Consider the following 23280-nt stretch of genomic DNA (forward strand, 5'->3'; position numbering starts at 1 on the left):
ACATTTATACCTAAATGATGATTTTGTGTATTATGACGTCACTAATTTTAAATTGAATTAGCAATCCGCCGTATGGCGCTGAAGAAAAGGTTTGCACTAACATCATCATCTCACTTCGTTCATTTGAGACCACTAAATATATACAAATTAACGTCTGTGAAATGCAAAAATAAGGATTTATATGTATGGATCTTTGAGAAGAGACACTGATTCTGCATAATTAACAGTACGGAGGAGACAGAAATGTTTTCTCTTCTTAACAATATCCAGTAACCTGTAATTTAGCGAGCTGCTATCATGAAAAACCTGTTATTCCCTTTATCATTTTCTCACCAAGCCAGACTAAAATTTTAGTCTGGATTTCATTTAAATCCGCCTTTGTAACAGCGCAGCTGAACCCTGCTCCATAACCGCCCCACTTTTACTGTATTTCTGTATTTTGCTGTATTTTGTATTTGTACAAAGCAAAGCAATTAAGTACCAAGAAAAGAGATTAGGACGCTATATGTAAAATAAAAGTTCTACATATTTTTCTTCTACAGATACTTACTGAGTATTTCTCCTTTTCATTATCCTCCCCTATACTGCACATGCGTATCAACTGTCTTTAAAAACAAGGCAAGAGCATCAAATCACAGACTTCATAGAAAACCAGGAATGCCCAACTAAAACTTAAATATGCATGTCAAGAATTTAGACATTTTAAATGCATTTCAATAGCCTTTAACATCATTAATTGATAGACTTCCCAGGAAGGTAATGGCATTAAAAACACCGCTGCAAGGTTTTGCTGGCAACGACCTCCTTGAATCTTAAAAAGATTCACATCTTTCTCTAGGGGTGGAATAGACAATTAGAGCCTGTTAAAAACGTCCGTAATTCACTATGAAAAACATCTCTTTACCATTGAAAAAAAAAAAAAACACAGCTGCATAAAAGTCCATTATAAAGCATTATTTTGTACAAGAGCAATTAAGCACCAAGAAAAATCTGACTTGATGCAAATCATTTATAAGGGAAGATAAATGTCTTAGTTTGGTTTAACATTCAAGACCAGTATTTAGCAGAACAGAAGCATAACCTTAACTTGGTGTTTAACATTAAAGATTTGTTCATTTATCTATTGTATGCACCCCAAGGAATGATGATTTTGACCCTGACATTTAGCAAGATTGCAGTAGATCATTAACACATTGATAAAGTCAGCAGCCTGGTTTAATTCACTTTTTTCTATCACACTAATACCTGTAAAATCACAGAGCTGTCAAGCAACAAGTAAGTTTGTATCAGTCCAGTATTTTCTCCATAAATGCAAATAACTTTGTCAAAATTGCCACTTCTTGATGTGACTTGCAGGTTCTTCTGCCTTACAGCTTATCCAAAAGTGACGTAAAGCCACAGAGGAACAGCTTGTGTCCATACGGCAGCCATCACTTGACCGAATAACCCAGAAAAGGCGCAGCGGATGAAACAGGAGAGAGGGGGAAAAAAGCAGTCACAACCAGCTCTTCAGTAGGAAAGCTTCAAATTATGAATAGGTTAAGTATAAGCTCAGAGAAAATTGTACTGACTGATTTAAACAAGCAGGTTTTAGACCAGTTTTTTTTCCATCACTTGAAAGGGTGTCAAACACGATTCAGCCGTAGCGCCAGAAACATTTGTTGAGTTCTGCAAGTTGGCTGTTTAAATGTCTCCTACCATCTCTGACCATCTCTCCTGCTTTATTCAAAGGCAATCTGGGTCTGTGGTGCACTTCTTAGCAAGTAATTATGCACGTCATTTACATATCTTTATTATTTACATTTTCTTATTATCTTAAGTAACCAAAGGCTCACAAAACCCCAAAGTTTAAAAAGCCTATACCCTCCTGCTGCCAGGGATTAGCATATTTAAGCATTCTAGGGAGGCCGGCCTGAAACAAAAGGGAAGGGCTGGGAAGCACCACAAAGCAATGCTTCTCAAGTAGAAATGGGTCCTTTAAAATAAAACAAAACAAAAACAACAACAACAAAAAAAACCCCACTTATGCATTCCCACCACTTGCTATTTATCCAGTGATAGATACAGAAGGGTTTTTTTTAAAATAACTGCAGAAATTCAAAAGCTGATAAGTGTGTGAGATGCGAGCGGCTCAAACCGATTCAGTCCCTTTTTCCTTGCAAAAAAGGTCTGCCCAGAGCTCACTAAAAAGCACAATACGGCCAAGCCCTTAACGAGCCTCCTTCTCCTATAAATCACAGAAACTACCAACGGGACCAGAGGATGAAAGAAAGAAATTTCTCTCTCCTTAGACATGAAGTTCCCAAAACACCAACCTTCAAGCCAAGCTTTTTTAATTGAGGCAATGCCGGTTTTAATTGTTTAACATGGTTTTTCTGCTGATTCTTGCTCCGTGGACCACTTGCGGTCAAAGATTTCGGGGTTTTAATCGGCGGTTGCGGAATGCCCTGTTTTTCGGTATTCCAAGAATAATTCTTGTTTCCCCCCGCCGGGGGCAACGGGAGCAGGATTAGCACCACTTGGCCTTTTCCCCTCCTAAAGCTTTGCAGAGCAAACCCCACAGCACTTCATTCTTCTCATTCACAGCAACCCATCGCCAAGCACACCCGCCAACAGACAAAAGGAATTCCAAATTTCCTCTGACGGAAATGAGGGATAGGAAGAATCTGCCACGCTCCTAATGCCACTTCAGGGCACAAAATCATCACTTGGCTCAATTCTTTTGAAGTGTTTGAATACATTTTTGATAGCTTAGCGAATGGACTTGTGGGTAGCCGATCTGCGTATATTCTGATAGAATATGTAAAGAGGTTCTCTGAAGATCCCTTTAAATAAACTACAGAGAAAACACTCATTATTTCAGTAACTATGAGTGATAGAAGCTGTCCCAGAGAAATCAGACATCCATACACTCTGCATTAAAATTTAATGGGATTATTTACTAGTAATGCAACTTCCTTCCTGAAAACTGTTTCACACTCATCTCTGACAAGCCTCTAGAAACCTGGAGAAGCCAAGCAAAAAGTACAGAAATTCACCATAATGATGTGTCTGAAAACAAAAATTGGGGGAGGGGAACAAACCAAACAACCTACATCACAAACCCACAGCAAAAGCAGACCTGGATTGGTGGACATGCATCACACAGCAAAGTGCCCTTGAATTAGCTTCACGAGAATGAACGTTGACAATAACGGAAGATGCATCTATTCAACCTACTTAATGTAGACGGTTACTAAAATACGACAAAATAAGCAGGTAAATATTTCAGCTTAGAAGGCAGATGAATAGAATTGTAGATGGAAGAAATTCAGCTGTTGTAGGAGAAATACACAGCAACGGATGTACTTTTTTCTGCAGGTCTTCACAACTTGTTTCTTACTAACTTAACTAGTTAAACACCCAGATCTTGCATTACTAAGCATTTAACTGCTTACACCTTGCTACGCCATTCTGCCCGTACTGAATTCTTCTACAAAATCCTACCCTAAGTTTCACATTTGAAATGTCCAGTTACAACATGATCATATTCTATGTTGCTGCAGTCACTCAACTCATATTCAGAAGAAAGGTTTAAAGTCTTTTCCAGCTCTGATGCACTAGTTTTGTACATATTCAATGAACACTGCTCAGCTGCAGCTCTTAAGAATGACAAAGAGAGGGAATTCATCCCTGAAAGGGTAAGTTACACCGAACTGTCCACAAATTGACTATCCAGTCTTATCTAATACGTGAGCCACGGCGACTTAGGAAAAAGTTAATACTATTTCTTTTGGTGGTATATTTTAGTTCTGAAATCAACTGCTTCCTGTGGGGTAATGCTTTGCTTTGAATGAAATCATAAAGAAATCACAGGAAATAGCTAAGGATTAGAAAAACAAGGCAAGATATCTATTAGTGTTTATGAAGAATATTGAGAGAGGTCCAGAAGAGCTTCTCTACATGGTTCTCCCTTTGAGGGAGGGGAGGCGGGGGGGAAAATAAATTTACCTTCAAAACTGATGTCTCTCAGCTTCACAAAACTTTTTGGAAATGTTTCATACCTATAACCACTATGAACCCCGTAAAAACAGGCAAGCATGTTATAGTAATAAATACTGTTAAATATTTGACCTTAACATTGACTTCAATTGCACACCACGGAGTGGTTTTAAAGATGTTACTGACACAACCTCAAGCTGGTCAGGATAACACTAAGTAGTAAATTGAAGACACCGACACTGAAGTTCCTGAGCCGACCTGTGGTGACCCAGTGTCCCCAGCCGGTAACGCTTGAGCAGAGGAGCCGTGAATCTCTTCCAAGCTCCTGATAAGCAAAACCATCAGAGCGATTATGAGAGGATGCTGTGACAACCACACGTGAGTCACCTTGGACGGAACCAGAAAACAAGTTCCCAAGGCTGCAGGATCGGATCCTGAAGACAAACCCGGTCAGGAGTCCAGAGATCCGACCTGGCCTTCTGAGCTGCCGCTAAACCTTTCCTGCCTTTACATCCTGCTTTCTATTGTTCCGCTGCTTTAGGAGCTTGCGCTCCACAATGAGGGCACCGCTGCCAACCCAGTGCCGCCTCTGTAAATAATTTACTGGTTACACGATTTCATCATAAGCAGCGACTGGAACAGCAACATCAGGGAATTTAACGCGAGTGTCAGAACGTCCCCAACAGCCAGAGCCTTATCGGTGGCCCTGGGGACACTGAACTGCCTCATGCAGGCTCTTAAGAGTATTCTTAGGTTTTTTTTAATTTATTAATAATGTTACAAACCTAATTCAAGCAGAAGGAAAAGTTTTCATCAAAACTGCAGAACAGCTGAAGATGATAGCAATTCAGGTCGAATGGGTTATAAATACTGACACGCTAGGTCTGACTTGCCATTGGCTTTTTAACGCTATTTCGTTTTGTTAAACTAACCACCACCACAAGCATTCATGTTCTAGTTTATCTTAACACTATTCCAGCTCAGTGTGTTCATACACATAACCTGAAATTCAAGTTTTAGGACCTCTTCTGAATTAATCACATTTTTAACTATCTTTTCAGTGTTAGCCAATTAAGAACAGCATTGAGGGACAGCTGGGTTGACATCACTTATGTTTACCTACTTTTAATTTAAATTGTGAGGAAAGGGAATAATTACATTTATTATAACCAAGCCTGGAATGCTGCATGTAATTAAGGATCTGATACATCTTAGAAGAACTCTATTTTCGGTTACTGAACACATTTGCCAAACTATCGGTGCGGTCACAGATTTCATCCAGTGAGTGTTTCTCTACTGTTTTGCTCAGCGGTGGAAAACAGATTCTGTTCAAATGATGCTGTCACCTCCCAGAGTAAGACAAGGAAAAAAACCCAGCTTGCGAAGTTCATATTAAAAACACCTTTTGCAAGTAGTTTGTTGACGACTCCTAAAAGCGGCAGGGGCTGAATTTAGGTCGTGGCGGGCGGGCCTTGGGCTCTCGTTGTCCTTTGGGAAGTAGAAAGGGAACAGAGGCGGGATGGCTCATTTTCTTGACGAAGTATGAAAATTACAGGCGTCTGAGCAACTTCAGAAGAGGCGGCTGGTTTGGGAGCTCAGCTTTGCACAGCCCAGCAGCGCTGGACACGCTCGGGGACGTCGGCTTGTCACACACACTGCTTTTGCACAGAATAAGAAGCAAGCAGAAGACTAAGAAGGATGGTATGTGACAAGCAGCGAGGAGGTGGAACGCAGGCCAGGTTGGTTTTTTTAATTAATTGCTTCCATATCCTCATTGCAGTCAGCTCTCACCAGGGTATCTAGATGCAGGACAGCCTGAGAGGCTGACTTTTCAATCAGTGGAGTTGAGTCACGAAAATTTAAGGACATTATCATTAAATGCGACTCTAACTAATCCAAATATGCTGATGAGATACAAACCAGTTTACCTCCATTTACATTACCAGCATTCTCGCCCCTCACTAGCATTTCTCGTGCTTCCAAGCAATACATTATTGATATAACCTTTTCTGTTGCAGCTCTCTTATCTACGGACCAATGCTAGAGCATACATTCCGCTATTCTCATCTATGTGCCACAACAGATTTTGATACTTTTAATTCTACTGTACTTTTCTGTTGATGCAGTTTGAAATCCCTCCCACATTAAATAAACTACAGTTTGGTGCCCATGGTTTTAATATGGCAATAGTGTAAGGTTTGGCAACTAGTGTATTTTAATTCAGGACTTGAATAACACTACATCCTCCTATTTGGAACTTGGATGCTAAAAGTTCCAGCTGCCCAAAGAGGACTTAAAATGACATCTCCTAATTCCAAAGTCACTAACTTTGTGACCATAATCATCCTGCTCTCTCACACACACACAATGAGCCTTAAGAAAACATACACAGCTCTCTATTAAAATAATTATTACAAATCATGGCTGTTACAAATAGAAAGGGAATGGAAATCAGGTGATACCAGAAAGAAACGGCCGTGACTACCCTCAAGTTTCATCATAGTATATATAGCTTAAAATTCGCCAAACTGCGCTGAGAAACTGGCAACGTCTGAGGAAATCCATATAACCTGCTTTACAGATTCTCAGGTAGGAGATGTGAAAGATCAACAGCTTCAGAAAAGGTTCCCAGTGGAAAAGGCACTTGGAGAATATCTGACAGAAAAGAGGAAAAAGGAAACGGAGCAGTGAAATTTCAGCAATGTATTCATGTCCTTAGAGTTTGGTGTCACTTGCAATAGAAAACCAACCAAACAAGGATATTCCCCATCAAAAGAAAACCCAAGTTCCACAGGGAATGTTCTGGCTCGCTGCTGCTCCTGAGAAATGCAGACGCTTGGATTTGCCAATCTAGAAATAGATACAGCTTGAGATCAGAAATTCACTTTCAACTAAAATAAGGAACACCCACCATGTGCCTACCAAATAGGCACCGCATTTTTGCTGCATCATTAAAATATATTCGCATACTTGAGCACTTGTACATGCTGCCAAAAAAATCTATTTAGTCATTTCTTCAGCCATCTTAGCTGTTTATGAAACTTCACAGGAGCAGCTCAATTAAAAAGACAAAGAGGATGAGCGGACAATAGAAAACAACAGGTATTTGGAATCTGTGGCCTGCTTTGGCTAACAAGTTGAAGAACATTGAGAGGTCAAGAATGATCATAAAAAATTCAGTTTAACTATGCAGAATTCAACCGGCAATAAGGCAAAACGCAAGGTAAGACACCCCAAAATTATCTCTCAAATGAAAACTTTTTTTCATTTGAACTATTTGTATAGAATTGAAACTGCAATAATCAGCAGTGCCCACAGCACAAGTACTCAAAACACAACTGGTGTCTCGGAACAGAAAGCCCAGGGAATGAGACTCACCTCCAGCTCCCAAGAAACATATATGACAACTTAGACAATTGCTTTGAGGGGAAAAGCAGCTATTTTAAACTATTTTGCTTAGTGGCTGCACTAGAGGGAGGTTCCTGTTGCCTTTCCTAGTCTTATGTAGCAGCCATAACTACTATTTCCCTTTCCCTCAGCTGCTTTTATAAAATATCCGGGCTTGCAGCTTGCAACAACGTGCTGTCTCCAACACTGTCCCGGTTCAAAGCAAGAGCCAAACTCTTCCACGCCAGCCCCTGTCCCAGAGGGCAGCGTCAGCTTTACCTTCCACTGCATCTATTTCTGTTCCACCCGGAATAGCAGCCTGAGCCAGGGGGGAGCTGGGCTGAGCTCCTGCTGCTCGACTGCCAAAGGGATGTGGGTCACACACACCCCAGTTTCGACGGATCTGCTGCTTGGAGGGATCACCGAGCTGGGCAGGGAAAAATTTAATGAAATATAACAAGGGCAAGTGTAGAGTCTGCCATCTGGGCAGGAACAACCGCTGATTCCAGTATGAGTTGGGGAATGACCTATTAGAGAGCCTCATAGAGGAAAGGGACCTGGGGGTCCTGGGGACAGCAGGGTGAGCATGAGCCAGCACAGGGCCCTTCTGGCCAGGAAGGCCAATGGTACCTGGGGTGGGTTAGAAGGGGGTGGTCAGTAGGTCAGAGAGGTTCTCCTGCCCCTCTGCTCTGCCCTGGGGAGACCACACCTGGAATATTGTGTCCAGTTGTGGGCCCTCAGTTCCAGAAGGACAGGGAACTGCTGGAGAGAGTCCAGCGCAGCCACCAAGATGCTGAAGGGAGTGGAGCATCTCCCGTGTGAGGAAAGGCTGAGGGAGCTGGGGCTCTGGAGCTGGAGAAGAGGAGACTGAGGGGTGACTCATTCATGGGGATCAATATGGAAAGGGGCAGTGTCAGGAGGATGGAGCCAGGCTCTTCTCGGTGACAACCAGTGATAGGACAAGGGGTGATGGGTTCAAACTGGAACACAGGAGGTTCCACTTAAATCTGAGAAGCAACTTGTTCCTGGTGAGTGTGGCAGAGCCTGGCCCAGGCTGCCCAGGGAGGTTGTGGAGTCTCCTTCTCTGCAGACATTCAAACCCGCCTGGACACCTTCCTGTGGAACCTCAGCTGGGTGTTCCTGCTCCATGGGGGGATTGCACTGGATAAGCTTTCCAGGTCCCTTCCAACCCCTGACACTCTGGGATGCTGTGATCATGTGCACTCGGGATAATCTCGCTCCAGCACAGGAATCTGCAGAGATGGACGGCACTGTAGGATTTGTCAGTTCCTGATAACAAAAAGCAAATATTTGGTGGATCATTAAAGAGGAATTTAAGTGTGTCTCTCTAGGAGTATTATGGCTAAAGACCTAGTTAGCTCTGACTCTAGTTCAATTCAGTTTATTTTGAAGCTATGAGACGTTTATTGCCGTATGCTAAAACAAGTCTCTGCACTCCTTACCAGAAGTGGAGGAATGCCGCCGTATGCCAGGTACGGGACAGGAGGGAGGAACTCTAACTTCTTCCTCAAATGGAGACATCTGAGGTGAGGACAGTCTTTGTATTCACATTTGTATACATTTTGTGAATAAAAACCGGAAGGATAGGAAGGGCAGAGCAAGCAAAGGCAGTTCTGAGCTGACTTCCAGAGCCTGACCTCATCAGTCTTGCACAATACAACTCTAAACACAAAGATGAGAATTCCAAATAATTCGAGTGGAACTCCAAGGAAAGGTATCCGCTGTCACACTAAGGACTAGATACGCATTTCCCAGAGAGCACGAGGATTTTCTTTCCGAACTATCACACCCTCCATTCCCCCCATACAGTAGTTGACAACACTGAGAATAATTTCCGTTTTCTTCTACATAAGGTCAAAAATATTTCTCCAGCTTGCCTTTCAAAAGCCCTCAAACCCTAGGAGAATTAGTTTGGAAATCTGTGTACTCTCCAAGGACTAGAACAGCCCTTCACACAGTTTTACCCTAACAGCCCTCCTCCCCAAAGCCCAACCAAAGCTTCACGGGATTCTTCCGAAAGCATTATTTAAATATGTATCCAAAATCACTTCCTTAATTACTCACTCAAGCTCATGCATGTTTAAAAGCAGTTTAGCAGACGAGCCACCTCTCCCAGGCTGAGCTCAGTTTAGGTAGGTGATGGCTGTGCTGAGCCAGGCTTAGGTAGGCGATGGCTCTGTTGTACCGCCTCTGATCGCACCCGCTGCATCTGCCCCACAACTAACTACATTCTCCCAGAGGATCTCTCATCTGTCAGTCATGTTTGTCAGAGATTGAGTTCTGTGAGACAATAAAAGGAGAGGAGGAGGAGGAAGGAGAGGAGGAGGAGGAAGGAGAGGAGGAGGAGGAAGGAGAGGAGGAGGAGGAGGAAGAAGAGGAGGAGGAGGAAGGAGAGGAGGAGGAGGAAGGAGAGGAGGAGGAGGAAGGAGAGGAGGAGGAGGAAGGAGAGGAGGAGGAGGAAGGAGAGGAGGAGGAGGAAGGAGAGGAGGAGGAGGAAGGAGAGGAGGAGGAGGAAGGAGAGGAGGAGGAGGAAGGAGAGGAGGAGGAGGAAGGAGAGGAGGAGGAGGAAGGAGAGGAGGAGGAGGAAGGAGAGGAGGAGGAGGAAGGAGAGCCCCACTTTAAGAAATCAGACCAGAAGAGTCGAGGAAGCTCTGCATTCCTTTGAGGAAAATAAACTTCAGTCTTTTGCACTTCCTTTGCGCATCCTGGTTATCTGAGCACTTATGAAAGATCTCTTTTTAGTAACATGATACAACTCGTTTCTTTTCATTAAAGCAAAGAAATGCATAAACCAGCAATGTTCAAGTTTACATAAAACCATCTTTTTACAGTAACTGAAATAAGGGGAGCAAGTGAATATGAAGAAGAGCAAACACCAAGAAAGAAGCACACATGAGGAACCACCTCCAAATGGGGGATACAGCATCTGAGGGGACGAGAGGAGCAAGAGGGGCTGAGCTGCCAAAGGCTGCTCTCTGCAAGAACCTGAAATTCCCCCTTTTACCACCAAACGAGGCAGATCCTACAGGGAAAAATACCTTTTGAAAATCGTCGCAGTTTTGCACAAAGCACTTGAATTAGGTCAGACCAACAGCTATAATGATGACTGTTTTTTGGTTTATATGACTGATTTGTCTCTAATGCTCTGCTTTTAGGTAAGTCTGGTTTTGCTAGTGAAGCCAAGATTAGAGAGTTATGCTCACCCTCTGCTAAACACAACATTCGCAGCTTCCCATCTTCAAGCGCTCCACTTGGATCTTGAGCAGCAGAGGGATTGGCACCTCCTACCCAAGCAAAACAATTGACAACCGAGAAGGAACAATGTCCACAAAACCAATGAGATAAAACACCAAATGACAGTGAGAATTTGCTGTACAGTAAATATTCTGCAGCAATTTTGTGTGTGCATGCTCACAAGTTCTGCCCAAGAGCTGTCATACACTTAGGGCAGGTTAGGAGGACACACACAGGCAACCAAAGCAAAGCAGCTGGCAAATGATTTTGTTTCCTTTTTCCTTTACATCTCCTTGTTTGTGAGTTCTTGACATTTATCCTCGAGCTGTCAAGGTGCATCTATCTCACTGCATGTGCCTCCTACGCTATCGGAGGCATCTGCTGCTCGCTGCTTGTCCTCACATCACAAGAACACTTGGAAATGGTTTTCACCACTCTCCTCAGAAGCTCCACCGCTCCTCCCCAGCCAATTCTGTAGTGTCTACATAGAAATCAAGCTCACGAATCCGGCAGAACTAGTTAAACCGGGCTCAGCTTGTGCTACATCACACTTCTACCTTTGCATTTTGATATGCCTTAGAAGGAGAAACTTCCCCCTCCCTTTTTTTAAAAAAAAAGACCTTTTGTTGGCAACTTTCTTTGAAAAAAAATCTAAGCTCACTCTACTACTCTTCAATTAAAGGAGGGAGATGAGCCTCTAATAGCGTTTCCTAATACTTTTTGCTATAAAAGTCTACTTGAAACTTCCTCCCACCTCAACTAGACCACTCTATTTGATTGAAGAGAAGGCTGTTAGCAGCACAGCGCTTGGTTAAACCCTTTCTCTCGCAAACCACCGCTCCGTGTGTTCCGCGGTGCAGCCGCATCTTCATGTGCGGCCGCTGGACTCTGGAGGGTGTTGCTATGATGGCTCCAGTTGTTCCCCATGTCCCCCGTGCCCAGTGCAGCACGTTCCTCCTGGGCCAGCTCACCTCCCTGTCTGTCGCGGGACGGACGGACGGACAATGCTCCCCGCCTGTCTAGACGGACAGAAACCTGCCGGAACGCGGTTCCCACGCCTGGCGGGGTGAAGCAAGCCCCGCTCTTATCAACGAGCGCTGAAACCAGGTGCTTTGTCTAATTGCCACAAAGGAATTTACCATCAGATCCCAGCGCATACGTCATCCGCCTTTGTTAGGATGTATTTCAGCTAAAAGTAATATCTGTTTGCATGTAGCACGCCTAGGTTATTTAAAACTATTTAGCGGTGTTTACATGTTGAAAGCACATGTCGGTAACGTAAATGGATTACATGCTTATTTTCATCATCCTCAAAAGATTAATAAAACCAAGGGTGGGCAAATCTAGAGAAAGAATCATGCCATAAATCCCCTGTTGTGTGAGAACCCCGGTGAACATGCAGCCGGGGTGCTGGTTTTGTCCAGAGAAGCAGGGATGCTGCAGCAGGTTTCCCGCTCCGTGTTCCTGACAGCTTCAAAATTCGCATCAAGTTCAAAGAACTACCTGTACATTGGTATCAATGAATCAAGTCGTCACAACACCGGGACACTCAACAGGCTGGGGGGATTATACCAGCATCTTGCATAATAAGCATTTGAAAATAGAATATGACTGTACCAGACCTCGCTGTCCCAAAGTGATTCTGGTTTTAGGCTTATGGCGTGAACAGAAGAATATGTGAAAAAAGCAACACTGAGAGGCTCATAACTGGCATCGCTTCAGCACAGAAAGGGAAGGGAGACTTTTAACATTTCCATTTAAATACATAACATCCACATAATTCTTCATTTTCCCCTCAGCAATCAGACACAGAAGACAAGATAGCTGATACCGTAAGAGTTCAATATTTAGAATTATCTGGATTAACTTCAACTAGAAGCCTGTTGATGTCTTCTGTTTGGTTTTTATTTTGCATTATATGCATGAACATATTGCAGGAAGACTGGGAGTAATATGTCACAGCATAGTTAAATGGATGTCGAATCCTGGTGCCTGAAAACTATGGATTTAACTGCATTTTAAGATTTGAAGTTGGTAATAAAGATACCACATGCATGGCTATATATCCAAAACCTGCCACCAGAGAGGAGACGTATCTCTTCTTATTAGTAATGCAACATTAAAACACAGGTACCATAACCACTCAATCACTTCAATTAAGCATCACCTAAGACACCACACTGATTTTCACAAATATTTAACGACAATTTTATGGAAGATTAATCCCAACCAAACGCAAGGAGGTAAAATCATAAAACGGACTGCGTTATTCCCATCTGGTCCCCAAATTTTTCATTAGTCTTCATTCACCGCGGAGCTTTTTGACTTTTCCACCTACTTCTTAAAATAAGGGAAGTGACATTTGCTGACAGCTTCATTACTGATGCTATTTCTGAGACAGGAAACAATAAAAGAAAGTATCTCTATTTGCCATTTAGGATATTTCTAAGTTTGTACTGCAAAATTCAGGGGAAAAAATTGCTAGATTTTAAATTCTTAGCTGAAAAATGTTCAACAATGTGGCCAAATAATTGTATTCTGCTGCAACTGCATTAACTACTACATACTAAATTTAACTAAAGTTTAATTAGGCCAGATTCATCTTGGTATAACTAAAAGAGAAATTATTTAACAGGTCCTGGTAGAATCCGGATGGAATTAATAAGCATAAAGTTGACGAGTCACAAAGTAAGGTGTTTATACGGACGTTTTGGAAATTGAGAAAACCAAGCGAACGGCTCATTTGCTAAGATTGAACCGGTAGGTTTTAGCGGCGCTGCCTATTTCGGTGCCTATTTCAGTGCCGGCAGCTGCTCCGGGGCCAGGACAGCCAGAAATATGGGATGAAGAACTCGAAACACGAGAAACCGACACCCTGGTGGCATCCAGACCACTGCAGGGCTCCTCTTACCCTCCTCTGATCGCAACTGCAATTATTTCAATATGGAAAGATTGTTTTGGGGCTGTCTGCTTTTTGGTGCCACGGCAGAACTCAAAAGATACGTGCTACAATTTTCCCGCTACAATCTTCATTTTCTTCAGCTTGGTATATGGGCTCTACATATAGTTTGTATCCCGGAGAGCTAAGCATAATGCAAATTTATATTTAAGAACTGGTAATCATTAGGAAAAAAATCTCCCGCTAAGAAGGCCCCTTGCCTGCAAATAAATACAGAAGAAATTATTTCTAGAGTTTAGCTTTTAAACAATTAAAAGGACTGGCAAAGCTCCCCGCTTATAGTGCATATCTACAGTGTGTATGGTATATCCGCACCAGGACTTTTGCAGCTTGGAAGGTGCAGGGACACAAAGCACCCCAAGTAAATCCGCTTTGCTGGCCTCTCTCTGCACCATCCTACCAAAAGCAAACAGTTTTCAGCAGTACCCCTTTTTATTGAATGCAATCACTACCACAGAAAATAGCTTGAACAGTAACACAAACCATTGTTTTCCTGCTCCAAGTCTAGCAAATTTCAGAATAGCAAAAGCTCAACTTCTTGGAAACCATAATAGAGGTTCTCTCATAGGGACGGTCTGGGAGTTTTGTTCCAAGTACCTGTACCCACGCTGCTTTGGTTGCAGCAATAAAACATCTTTTTAACAGAAACGGAGACAAACTGAGCACGTCTGATAAAGCCAAAGCAGGAGCAGTCAAGCAAATTCACATACATGACCTACAATTACACTTTCAGACAACAAAAAACCCAACCAAACGATGCTTACAACTCAAAATAGAAGCACCTCTAGTAGAACAATGAGCATCAATGCAGGATCAGGCAGCAGGAGGGTCCCCAGGCCACCCCCTTGTCACCACCGCCTTGTCACCACCACCTTGTCACCGCCACCTGCTCCAGCCCAGAGGTGACGTTCACACAAATAATTCAACTATTTTTGTGCACTCCGCAGGTTCTAGCAAGCATAACACGTAACAAAAACACACAGAAGCGCCACGGGGCAAGCGCCACTTACGGCACCGTTGGCAAAAAGACGGTAAGAGGGTTTAACGTGTGGGACATCTGCAGTTCTGCCTGGCGATCTCTCCTGTTCTGTTCCTAATCTTCATGAAAAAAGTAGTGAATCTTGAGACTTTTAGCACATTTCACAGCTGGCCAGTGGATTCAGAAGATAATGGAGATGGAAAGAGAAAATACCAAGTACTGAGAGATGCAGAAGGCAGACACCTTGAGAGTTCAAACCAAAAAACGCCACTGGATGCAAACCCAAGAAGGCAAACGACGAAACAGACTCAGCCCAATGACTTGGGATAAAGTGCCTTCCTCACCCAAAAACCTTGTGGTTTCCAACCGTACGAGACTAAGGGAGAAGGATGGGGGCAAAGGTCTCATCTGAACGACTGAGTCCGTGGTTCAGAACAGAAATCCCCTGCGCTGGGACTGACCTCAGCCCTGTTATTGGGACAGACCCCTCGAGTCAGGATGGCACCATCAGAAATCAATGTTTTAGCAAAACCCTACATTTTCAAAAAGTGTGGGGGGGGGTGGTGTTAATTGCAAAAATCTCATTTTAAAACACTGATTGTCAACTAGAGCTTCTCATCACCAACTCCTGTGGCTGAGGTTGAGACGTGGGGCTCCAGCGCAGGAATCGGCCAAGACCGACGTTCCCTGGCGAGCGCCTGCGTGCGTATTCCGCACACACTTCAGATTGGATTTCCACATATTAATTAAGGCATATCTTAAATAATCTTGCATTAGAAGGGGGGAAAAGTGCTACTGTTGCATTATGAAAAACATGATAATTAAGCGCTGTAACAGGACAGACTACCTAGACAGGCTGTGAAATCCCTCTTGGCTGGAGATTCCAGAGACGTTAGACAAACATTGTTATCTGTCCTTATGCAACCAGACCATGGAGGAAATAGAAGTCATTTCCAGTCTTACACTTCTGTGAACTTATGTTTCGGAGAAAGAAAAAAAAGAACCCAAACCACAGAAAATCAGTTTGAATGCTGAAATGCCGAACGAGCCATAAACGATGGGTATAGCTCCAGTAAAGAAGTGGAAATTGGGGTGCAGATGGGTTTAAAAAACCCCATTTAATATGCAAGATAGAGTCAGTTATTAACTCGAAACACTGAATTAGAAGAACTGAGTGGAATAGCCAAAGGAGGCTTTTGCTTATGTCACACAATTCATATTTCAAACAAATTATGGTGAGACACTGAAGTAGCTTTAACTAGCAAGACAGAGTTGGATAAAGATGCTTCAGTACAGTCATTTTAATTAATAATTAAAACGATCATTAAAAAAAAATACTTCAATCTCTATCCAATTCCATTCACACTGGAAATTCTGCGGCCCTGTTGAACCACATAGATACAGACTCACAGAAAGTTTCCCAAAGATAAAAGGATATTCCCTTTGCTTTAATTTTCACTTTATACTTCGTGCAAACCATTTCACCATTAGAACGCTGTCTACCTTGGATATGTATAAAGAAGGAAAAGTGGTTTAGTGTTGCCTATCACAGGTTGCAGGCGAGTGAAATGAGGAAAGATTATATCTTTAATATCAGGTTGGCGCGAGCACCCAAACAGAATTCTGCACAATACTGGGGATCACCAGCCTCCCATGCAGGCACAGTCCCCACAACCCACACATCCAAACCACCTAAAACATAAGGGCCTTGCAATATGTCTCGCATCAACAAAAGATTTAGAAAGGGGTATTTCAAGTCTTTGGAGAAATAAGGAACAAAGTGGCACAAACCAATTTTTTTTTTCCAATGTAACTTTTTAAACCCCTCAAATTTTAACCTAAGACCAGCATTAGATAAATGTCCTTACTGTAGTATTTCTCTTTACAAGGACAATTTAAATACAGAGCTACCAGCTACCTGTTAAGATCTGCATATTATAAAGTAAGCCAGTAGCGTCTTCCCCCTAATAATCAGCAAACAATTCTGAATCTAGATGTAGTTCTTCATTATATCTTCAATTACAACACTGAAGGAATAACCACCTTCTTTCTTCATCCATATTCCAGATTATGAGCGATCTGTCATCTACAGTTTGTTTTCTTTGTCGTCTTCTTTACGAATCTTTACATCTTCCCTTTATTCCCACGGTCTTTGTGGAGCCCTCCCCAAGGAGCTCCGGATCTCCTCCTCCAGACAGAAAGTTATAGGCCTGTCATGAAAACACTTTGCCTCTGATATCATGAGTTTGCATTAATAAACCCTCACTTTTAGATACTGCTGAGCTATAGTATCCATCCACTAGGCAGGAGGGAGACTTAACGGGGGGTTTCAAAGCTCCAAGGGCAGCATTTTCACTGATGGGAGCACACAGTTCATACTTTGGGGGAGGGGAAGAGAAGAAAAGAGTGTTGGCTCCTTCATGAACATAAAAGGGCAGAATTACGCATTAGTGTAGCTTCCCCATGTATAGACATTTTATTTCTGAAATGCACTGTAAACCCAAAATCAACCATTAGTTAATTCAACTAAAGCTCAAATCACCCGTGTAATTACTTTCACAGAGGATTACGACCGAGGTTTTTTTTTAAAAAAATGCGGATTGTTAAAATTTCACAATTCAGAAATAAATCACAACGGGAAAATAGGTCCCTATTCACAACACAGCCCGACGAGCTGGCATGGTTAGTACCCTTTTAACAAGGCAAAACCAGAACTGAAATGCCGGGTCAGGATTGGGGTGAACTGGCAAACCCCTGCAAACCGGGTCAGGATTGGGGCTTTTCAAAAATTATATCTGAAAGAAGAGTTGGGATGCTGGGAATTCTCAATTCATATATGCTTTAATACAAGACTTTTGACCTTCAGAAGTCCCTTGTTCCAGGAAAAAAAAAAAAAAGAAAGAAAGAAGAAAAAAACCAAAACATTCCTCAGAAACTACCCCAGAGAGATGCTGCAGACATCCATCTAAAATAACAGCAGTCAAAGGTCAAGCTGATATAAGCACCATCAATCTTTTCGTTTAAATATCTTCTTGAAAGTTACCTCTTCAAAAGCAGCAGTAAGAAAATCAGGGACTATCCAGTGAGAGTGATGAAGAAACTGCCTAAACGTGTATACTTACAGGATTTTCCTAATAATGACACCAAGTCTCTTCAACAAATAATCCTGTTTTAAAACCTCACAGAAACTGCCACGAGCTTGGTTGGGTCATCTCAGCAAGACACATTGTTTTTGTTACAAGGATTCATTTATGTATTAGACACATCAAATTTCAAAATAACACTAAAAAAAACAGGTGCTGGTGTCTTTTTACTAATCGAAATCCAATTTGCAAAGTCCTACGAGTCTCCCAGAACGGCTGGAAAAGCATATGGCAAAAAGAACTGGTATTAGTGCCTAACAAAGCTGGTAACATTCAGAAGGCTCCAACACGACACAAAACCAAAGGATGCCAGACCAACACACATCCCTCCTCCAACATCACGGCCAAATATCTTACACGTCTGCCACTGAGCTTCCCAGCAAAATTAACAACAGGTTTAAGGGCCCAGAAATATGAATAAGGATGTCTTAGCATATATACTTCCAACTTCTTGTTTAAAAAAAATACAACAGTACACTTCAAGATCTTTCAGCATTCCTCAACAGTGATTTGTGTCCCTGTTCTAGAATCACAAGTGACAACACGAATAGCTAAATTTCTTCTTCAGATCTCTCCTCCAAGGAAAAAAAATATACATTACAGGAAGTCTGTTATAAAACTGCTGCACACGCTTCAGGCCCCTAAAAGCACCGATGCTGATAAAATTAAAAATGGCTGTGCCCAAAGATCCCACAGTAAAACAGGCACAGCTCCGCTGACGATTAAAATATATATTAAAAATTCCTGCATCACCTTACAAAGGGCGAGGCATGTAAAACTAAAAGCTTATATATATATATATATTTTATTTTATTTTTCCGAAATTCAAACGACTTATTAGACAAGAGATGCAGATTTAGGCAAAGCACAGCTCTTCTTAAGGCTTCATTTACACAATAAAGCGGATCGTGTTCTCCGAGACCCGGGGTTTCAGAACTTGGCCGGGCTGAAGGCGGCACTTTGCAGGAGACACGGTGCCCGGCGGACCCACCCCCGTGTCCCCCAGCCAAGATGGCCAGTGGGTGCCCGTGGCTACTCACCAGCCGCAGTGCCGAGCAGGAGCAACAGCGCCAGGTGCTGCAGTGGGGCGGGCATACCTGGGGAGGCCGAGGGTCCGCGCACGACGAGGAAAAAGCAATTAAATACAAAAAAATAATACGAAAACCAAACAGCGAGGAATCTCCTCCTTGTTCCGCACAGCCTTCCGCGGCTCTCCCGGCTCACAGTCCCGTCGGGAAGGGCAAATGGCAGCGGAGAGGAGCCGCCTTCGCTCTTCCTGCGCTACAGCCGCCCGCCCGCATGTCTGGGCAGCCGGCGGCGCTCGGCGGGCACCGGGGAAGCGCCGGCTGCTGCCTGCCGGCCCCGAGGCATCTCCCGCCGGGGAACCGCACTTATTCCGCACGCAGCTCCGCCGCGGCGAGGGAACAGCGCGGGTGGGCAGGGACCATCTCCAGAGGCCGGCGGCGGTGTCAGTCGGAGCGGGCTCTAGGGGCTCCCGGCGGAGCCGCGTCCCATCCCGGGCACGGGCTCTGTCCTCTGGCCGCCTCACGCTGCGGGGCGGGCGGCGCCGATCGCCTCAGTCCCTGGGCGGTGCGGCGCGACTCGCGCTCCTCTCACGGCGAGGGCTGCGGCTGCATCCCGGCCCATCCGCGGCCCCCGGCCGGGCGGGCTCCACCGCGCACCCCGGCCCGGCGGAGGGGAGGCGGCGGGCGAGGCCCCTCCTCGGCGGCTCCAGCTGCGAGGGCAGCCGGCTCCCCTCGGAGGGCGAGAGCGCGGCGGAGGCCCTTGCCCTCCTCCGCCTCCCTGCGAGCGCACAGCGCCAGGCAACCCGGCCCGGCCTCCTCCCTCGGGGCTCCGCTCGGGGATCGGCTCAGTCCCTCCGCGCTGCCAGCGCCGGGCTCGCCGGCGAGGGGCAGTTCCGCGCCGCTCCGCCTCCTTCCCGTGCCCGCCGAGCGGCTGCGGCGGCAGCCGAGCCCCGGACCCCCCCCTCCTCCCGCCCGCCGGCACCAACGGCCGCCCGGCCCAGACACAAAGGGGAGTCGCTGCAACTGCCGGAGCGGCCGGCCCGCCGCGCCACGCCCCGGCCACGCCCCCCGCACAGACCACGCCCCCGCCCGCCGCCACTGGTGGGACGGGCAGCTCCCCGCCCCCTGCCCGCCGCGCCCCTGACCATAGAGGTGGCCTCCGGGCAGGTAGAGAGGGGCCGTCCCGCGCGGGGGCGGCAGCCATGTTGGAGGAGGCGACGGGGACGGGCCCGGGCCCGGGCCCGGTTCGGCGGGGCCTGGTCCGGTTCGGCCGGGCCTCAGGGGCGCCGAGGGCACCGTGAGCAGCGGGAGGGCCGCGGGCAAGGGGCGGCGGTGTGAGCCGGGCCCGGGCGGTGGCGGCGCTGCCAGAGCTCCCCGGCCAGGGGCACCCTGGGGAAAGCGGCTCAGAGCCCGTCAGCGAGGAAGCGGGAGCGCCTGGGCCACAAAACCGCGTTTAATAGAAAACACAAAAATAAATAAATGAATCTTTTGCAGGCGCTGAGATTGCATCAGCTTTGAACTCCGGGGCCTGCTCTCATAACACCCGGGCTGCTGCACCAGGGCCTGTTGTCCTGTCCCCGCTGAGCTGTGCCAGCCCCGGCAGAGCCACCCTTCATCCTCCTCGTCCTCCTCATCATCACCCTCCTCCAGCCCTCAGGGAAAACCCTGCGCCGCAGGAGCTCCCAGGCCCGTCCACCCAGCTCCTACAGCTCCAGCCAAACAAAAACCATTATCCGCCTCTTAAAGAGATTTTATGATTTCAAAACAAAGTCAACCCTGTGGTGTTTGTGTGCTTTGCTGTATTGCACGGAGATAACCGCGGCCAGCAGCTGATGGGAGGACTGGGGTTGTCATGTCTGATATTCCAGCCCAGTGAGGCTCTTACAAACAAGTTCTGCTGGGTGTAGTGTATTAAAAAACATTCTTAAAGACATCACGTGCGCAGAAGGCGCCTTCATATCCAGGCTCCTCCAAAGAGTTGGCGACAGGAAATGCTGCCCCGTGCCTGAATTCCTACACCAGTTACAGGAACAGGGTACAAGGAATACAAATCCAAAATTCCAATTCCACACCTCAAAATATTAAATGCTACTATGCAAAACGGTGTAGATGCAAATCAGTGATGATTTCACTGATAATAAAAGGCTTCTGCATATAACCCCATTCCTCTTCACAAGCCATAACAGGTGAAATAGATGTAATCCAATTCTTGCATCACCAAGAGAATTATTGAATAAATTCTAATAGGATTTTTATTGTAGTCATGCTTCAGCTGTAATTTGACATTCCTGGGGTCAAGCTGAGTTTATGCGGCTGATAGTTATATAAAAGTTTGTTACAATTCTTGTTACTTTCTGATCTACGCACATCTAACGTGGGTATTGGGGAGAGACAATACGATATAGAATCCCAGCTTGTAATTTGTATCGCCACTTTCCAGAACTGCAACCACATGTTAAACCACAGTATCCTTCCTGTTATTTGTGGAATGTGAGCTGCCAAGAAATAACCTTTAGAAAGAGAAAAAAAAAAGGCAAACCCAACAACAAACAGAACAGTTTTACCTCCAAGAGAGACAAAAAAAACCCAACGCTGAATATATTTTGCGGGCCCAAAATCCAGCATTCTTTTCTGGTTCAGCAAAGGCGCTGAACTATGCAACATAGTTTTTGCCCAGCTGTACCTACCAGTGAAAGAAGCGAGATCTGCTTTGTTCACAGAAAACAAGAACCTAGCTGCGTGGGTTGCACAGCACTTTCACTGTTTGGATGGTAAGAGAAAATTACTGTAATTGTTTATGACGTGTATCAAAACCTGCTCAGCCTGAAGTGAATGACAGAAGCCTCGCTAGTTTTAATGGTTCTAGTTTGGGCTCGTTAATTAATACCGGGAGTTCTTCTCCACAATAAATTGTACAAAAGAGACATTCTGCCTTAAAATACTTTTTTATTTTCTCTCTCCAGAAAATGGATTGGATTTTTGGTCTGTGTTTTCCGAGGAGGAAGGAACAAGACACGATGGGTTTAATACCATTTTTTCCTCTCGGTTTCACAAAAAGCCAAACCCTGCTCAAGAAAACACCCTTGCGAAGGCCCCGAGGCTGTGGATCGGGTCCTTGGACTAATCTCCGGGACATGCCATCCCCGCAGTTTGCAAGACTTTCTCCTCCTCCCCTGACCGATTTTGGATTTTAACTCATTGTCATGTGCTTGGACAAGAACGTATTTATAATTCTTTCTGTGATACAGTTTTATCTGTGAGTTAGGCTTCCATTAGCCTGATATTCAGCAATATCAAGTAAGGCCAGCGGAAAAATAATCAGGAGAAGGCAAGCTCACGGAGCTGCACAGTAAATCTGTGATGTGGGTTCATGTTAGGGTAGGGGAGAGACAAGGAGCCCCGTATTTCCACCAGGACAAACATCACCCAGTGAAACAATGATATTGAACTTAACAGAGACAAGACTGTTACAAACTAGAATGAGGAGAAAAGACCGGAAGAAGTAGATGCTCTTTTGCAAGAGCGTTTGCTGCTCTCCCAGACACAAACGTGTTGCTATCTATCTCTTGCAAATTCAATGCTGTATATAAGTGAAATTAAACGTGTCCTTGTTAGCAGCATCTCCTTTAAACCACACGCATTTATTTTTTATTACCTGGAGTATGGAAACCAAGCAGTGGAAAATAAAATGAGCAAAGCATGAAGAAAACCAAAACAAGCTACCAAACAATAGCGTGAGCCCTGCTTCTTTTTAGAAAGCGCAATTTTTAGGCGCTTTTAAAAGATTTCCCAGGATAGGCTCAGTGTTATCCAAGAGTTTTTCGGCGCTGACACAACGTAACTGTTATCATCCGTGGGACTCAGGGGACTGTTCTTTTTGACAGGGCCTTTCATGAAGTCAACAAATTCGTTTAAAACAAGCCATAAATTACATTTGGCTGCACATCAGCTTGGCCGGAGTGTTCTCTCAGTGCTGTCGTAAGTTTTGGGGAAAGAGGATAACACCACGGACCAATGTTTAGCTGTCAGGGGATATTTAGTTCCTAATTTCAAACCAAAGCGTCCCCATAACATTGACTCTGATACATAAACGTATGTTAAACAGCAATCAAGATGTTCAGAGACTTTCCCACAAGTAAGCACCTCCATTCTGGATCCTCAGTAATAGCTTAAGAAATAAGGGATTTGATACGGGTCTCATTGCTAAATCAGGGGATTGTCAGAAGATCATCTCCCCAGTCTCACCTCCTGCAGCAATATGTGGAGAGAGAAGGGCTTTCTGAGAGCTGGGTTCCCAGCCTTATATCGCTCTCTAGATTATTATTATTATTATTAACATCCTGAACTGCAGCCAGAACGGACTGAAAGTACAATAACCGTCTACTCACCGCCTGCTGAGTCAGCAGCTGAAGCTGCAGCCGATGCAGCCAAACAAGTCACCGCACGCAGACGTCGTCACCCTCGGAAGCGCTTGGTTACTCATTCTATATCGATTTTTCCTGCCCGTGTCCCAACCCGGGGTGTCGCACAGAGGCGTCACCGCACCCCTTG

General features: G+C 44.8%; 1 protein-coding gene across 2 annotated transcripts in view; it reads right to left on the minus strand.

Annotated features, from left to right (window-relative positions):
• BMPR2 (bone morphogenetic protein receptor type 2) overlaps window positions 1–18906 on the minus strand; it is an 80063-nt gene extending 61157 nt beyond the window's left edge. For both annotated transcript variants that reach the window (XM_071811500.1, XM_065841473.2), the window contains exon 1: window positions 18745–18906. In XM_071811500.1, coding sequence (XP_071667601.1) covers window positions 18745–18799 — 55 coding nt within the window. In that variant the 5' untranslated portion in view covers window positions 18800–18906. The remainder of the gene's footprint in view (window positions 1–18744) is intronic.
• Window positions 18907–23280: the final 4374 nt, after the last annotated feature.

This window comes from Patagioenas fasciata, chromosome 7, assembly GCF_037038585.1.
Source record: "Patagioenas fasciata isolate bPatFas1 chromosome 7, bPatFas1.hap1, whole genome shotgun sequence".
Classification (NCBI taxonomy): Eukaryota; Metazoa; Chordata; class Aves; order Columbiformes; family Columbidae; genus Patagioenas; species Patagioenas fasciata.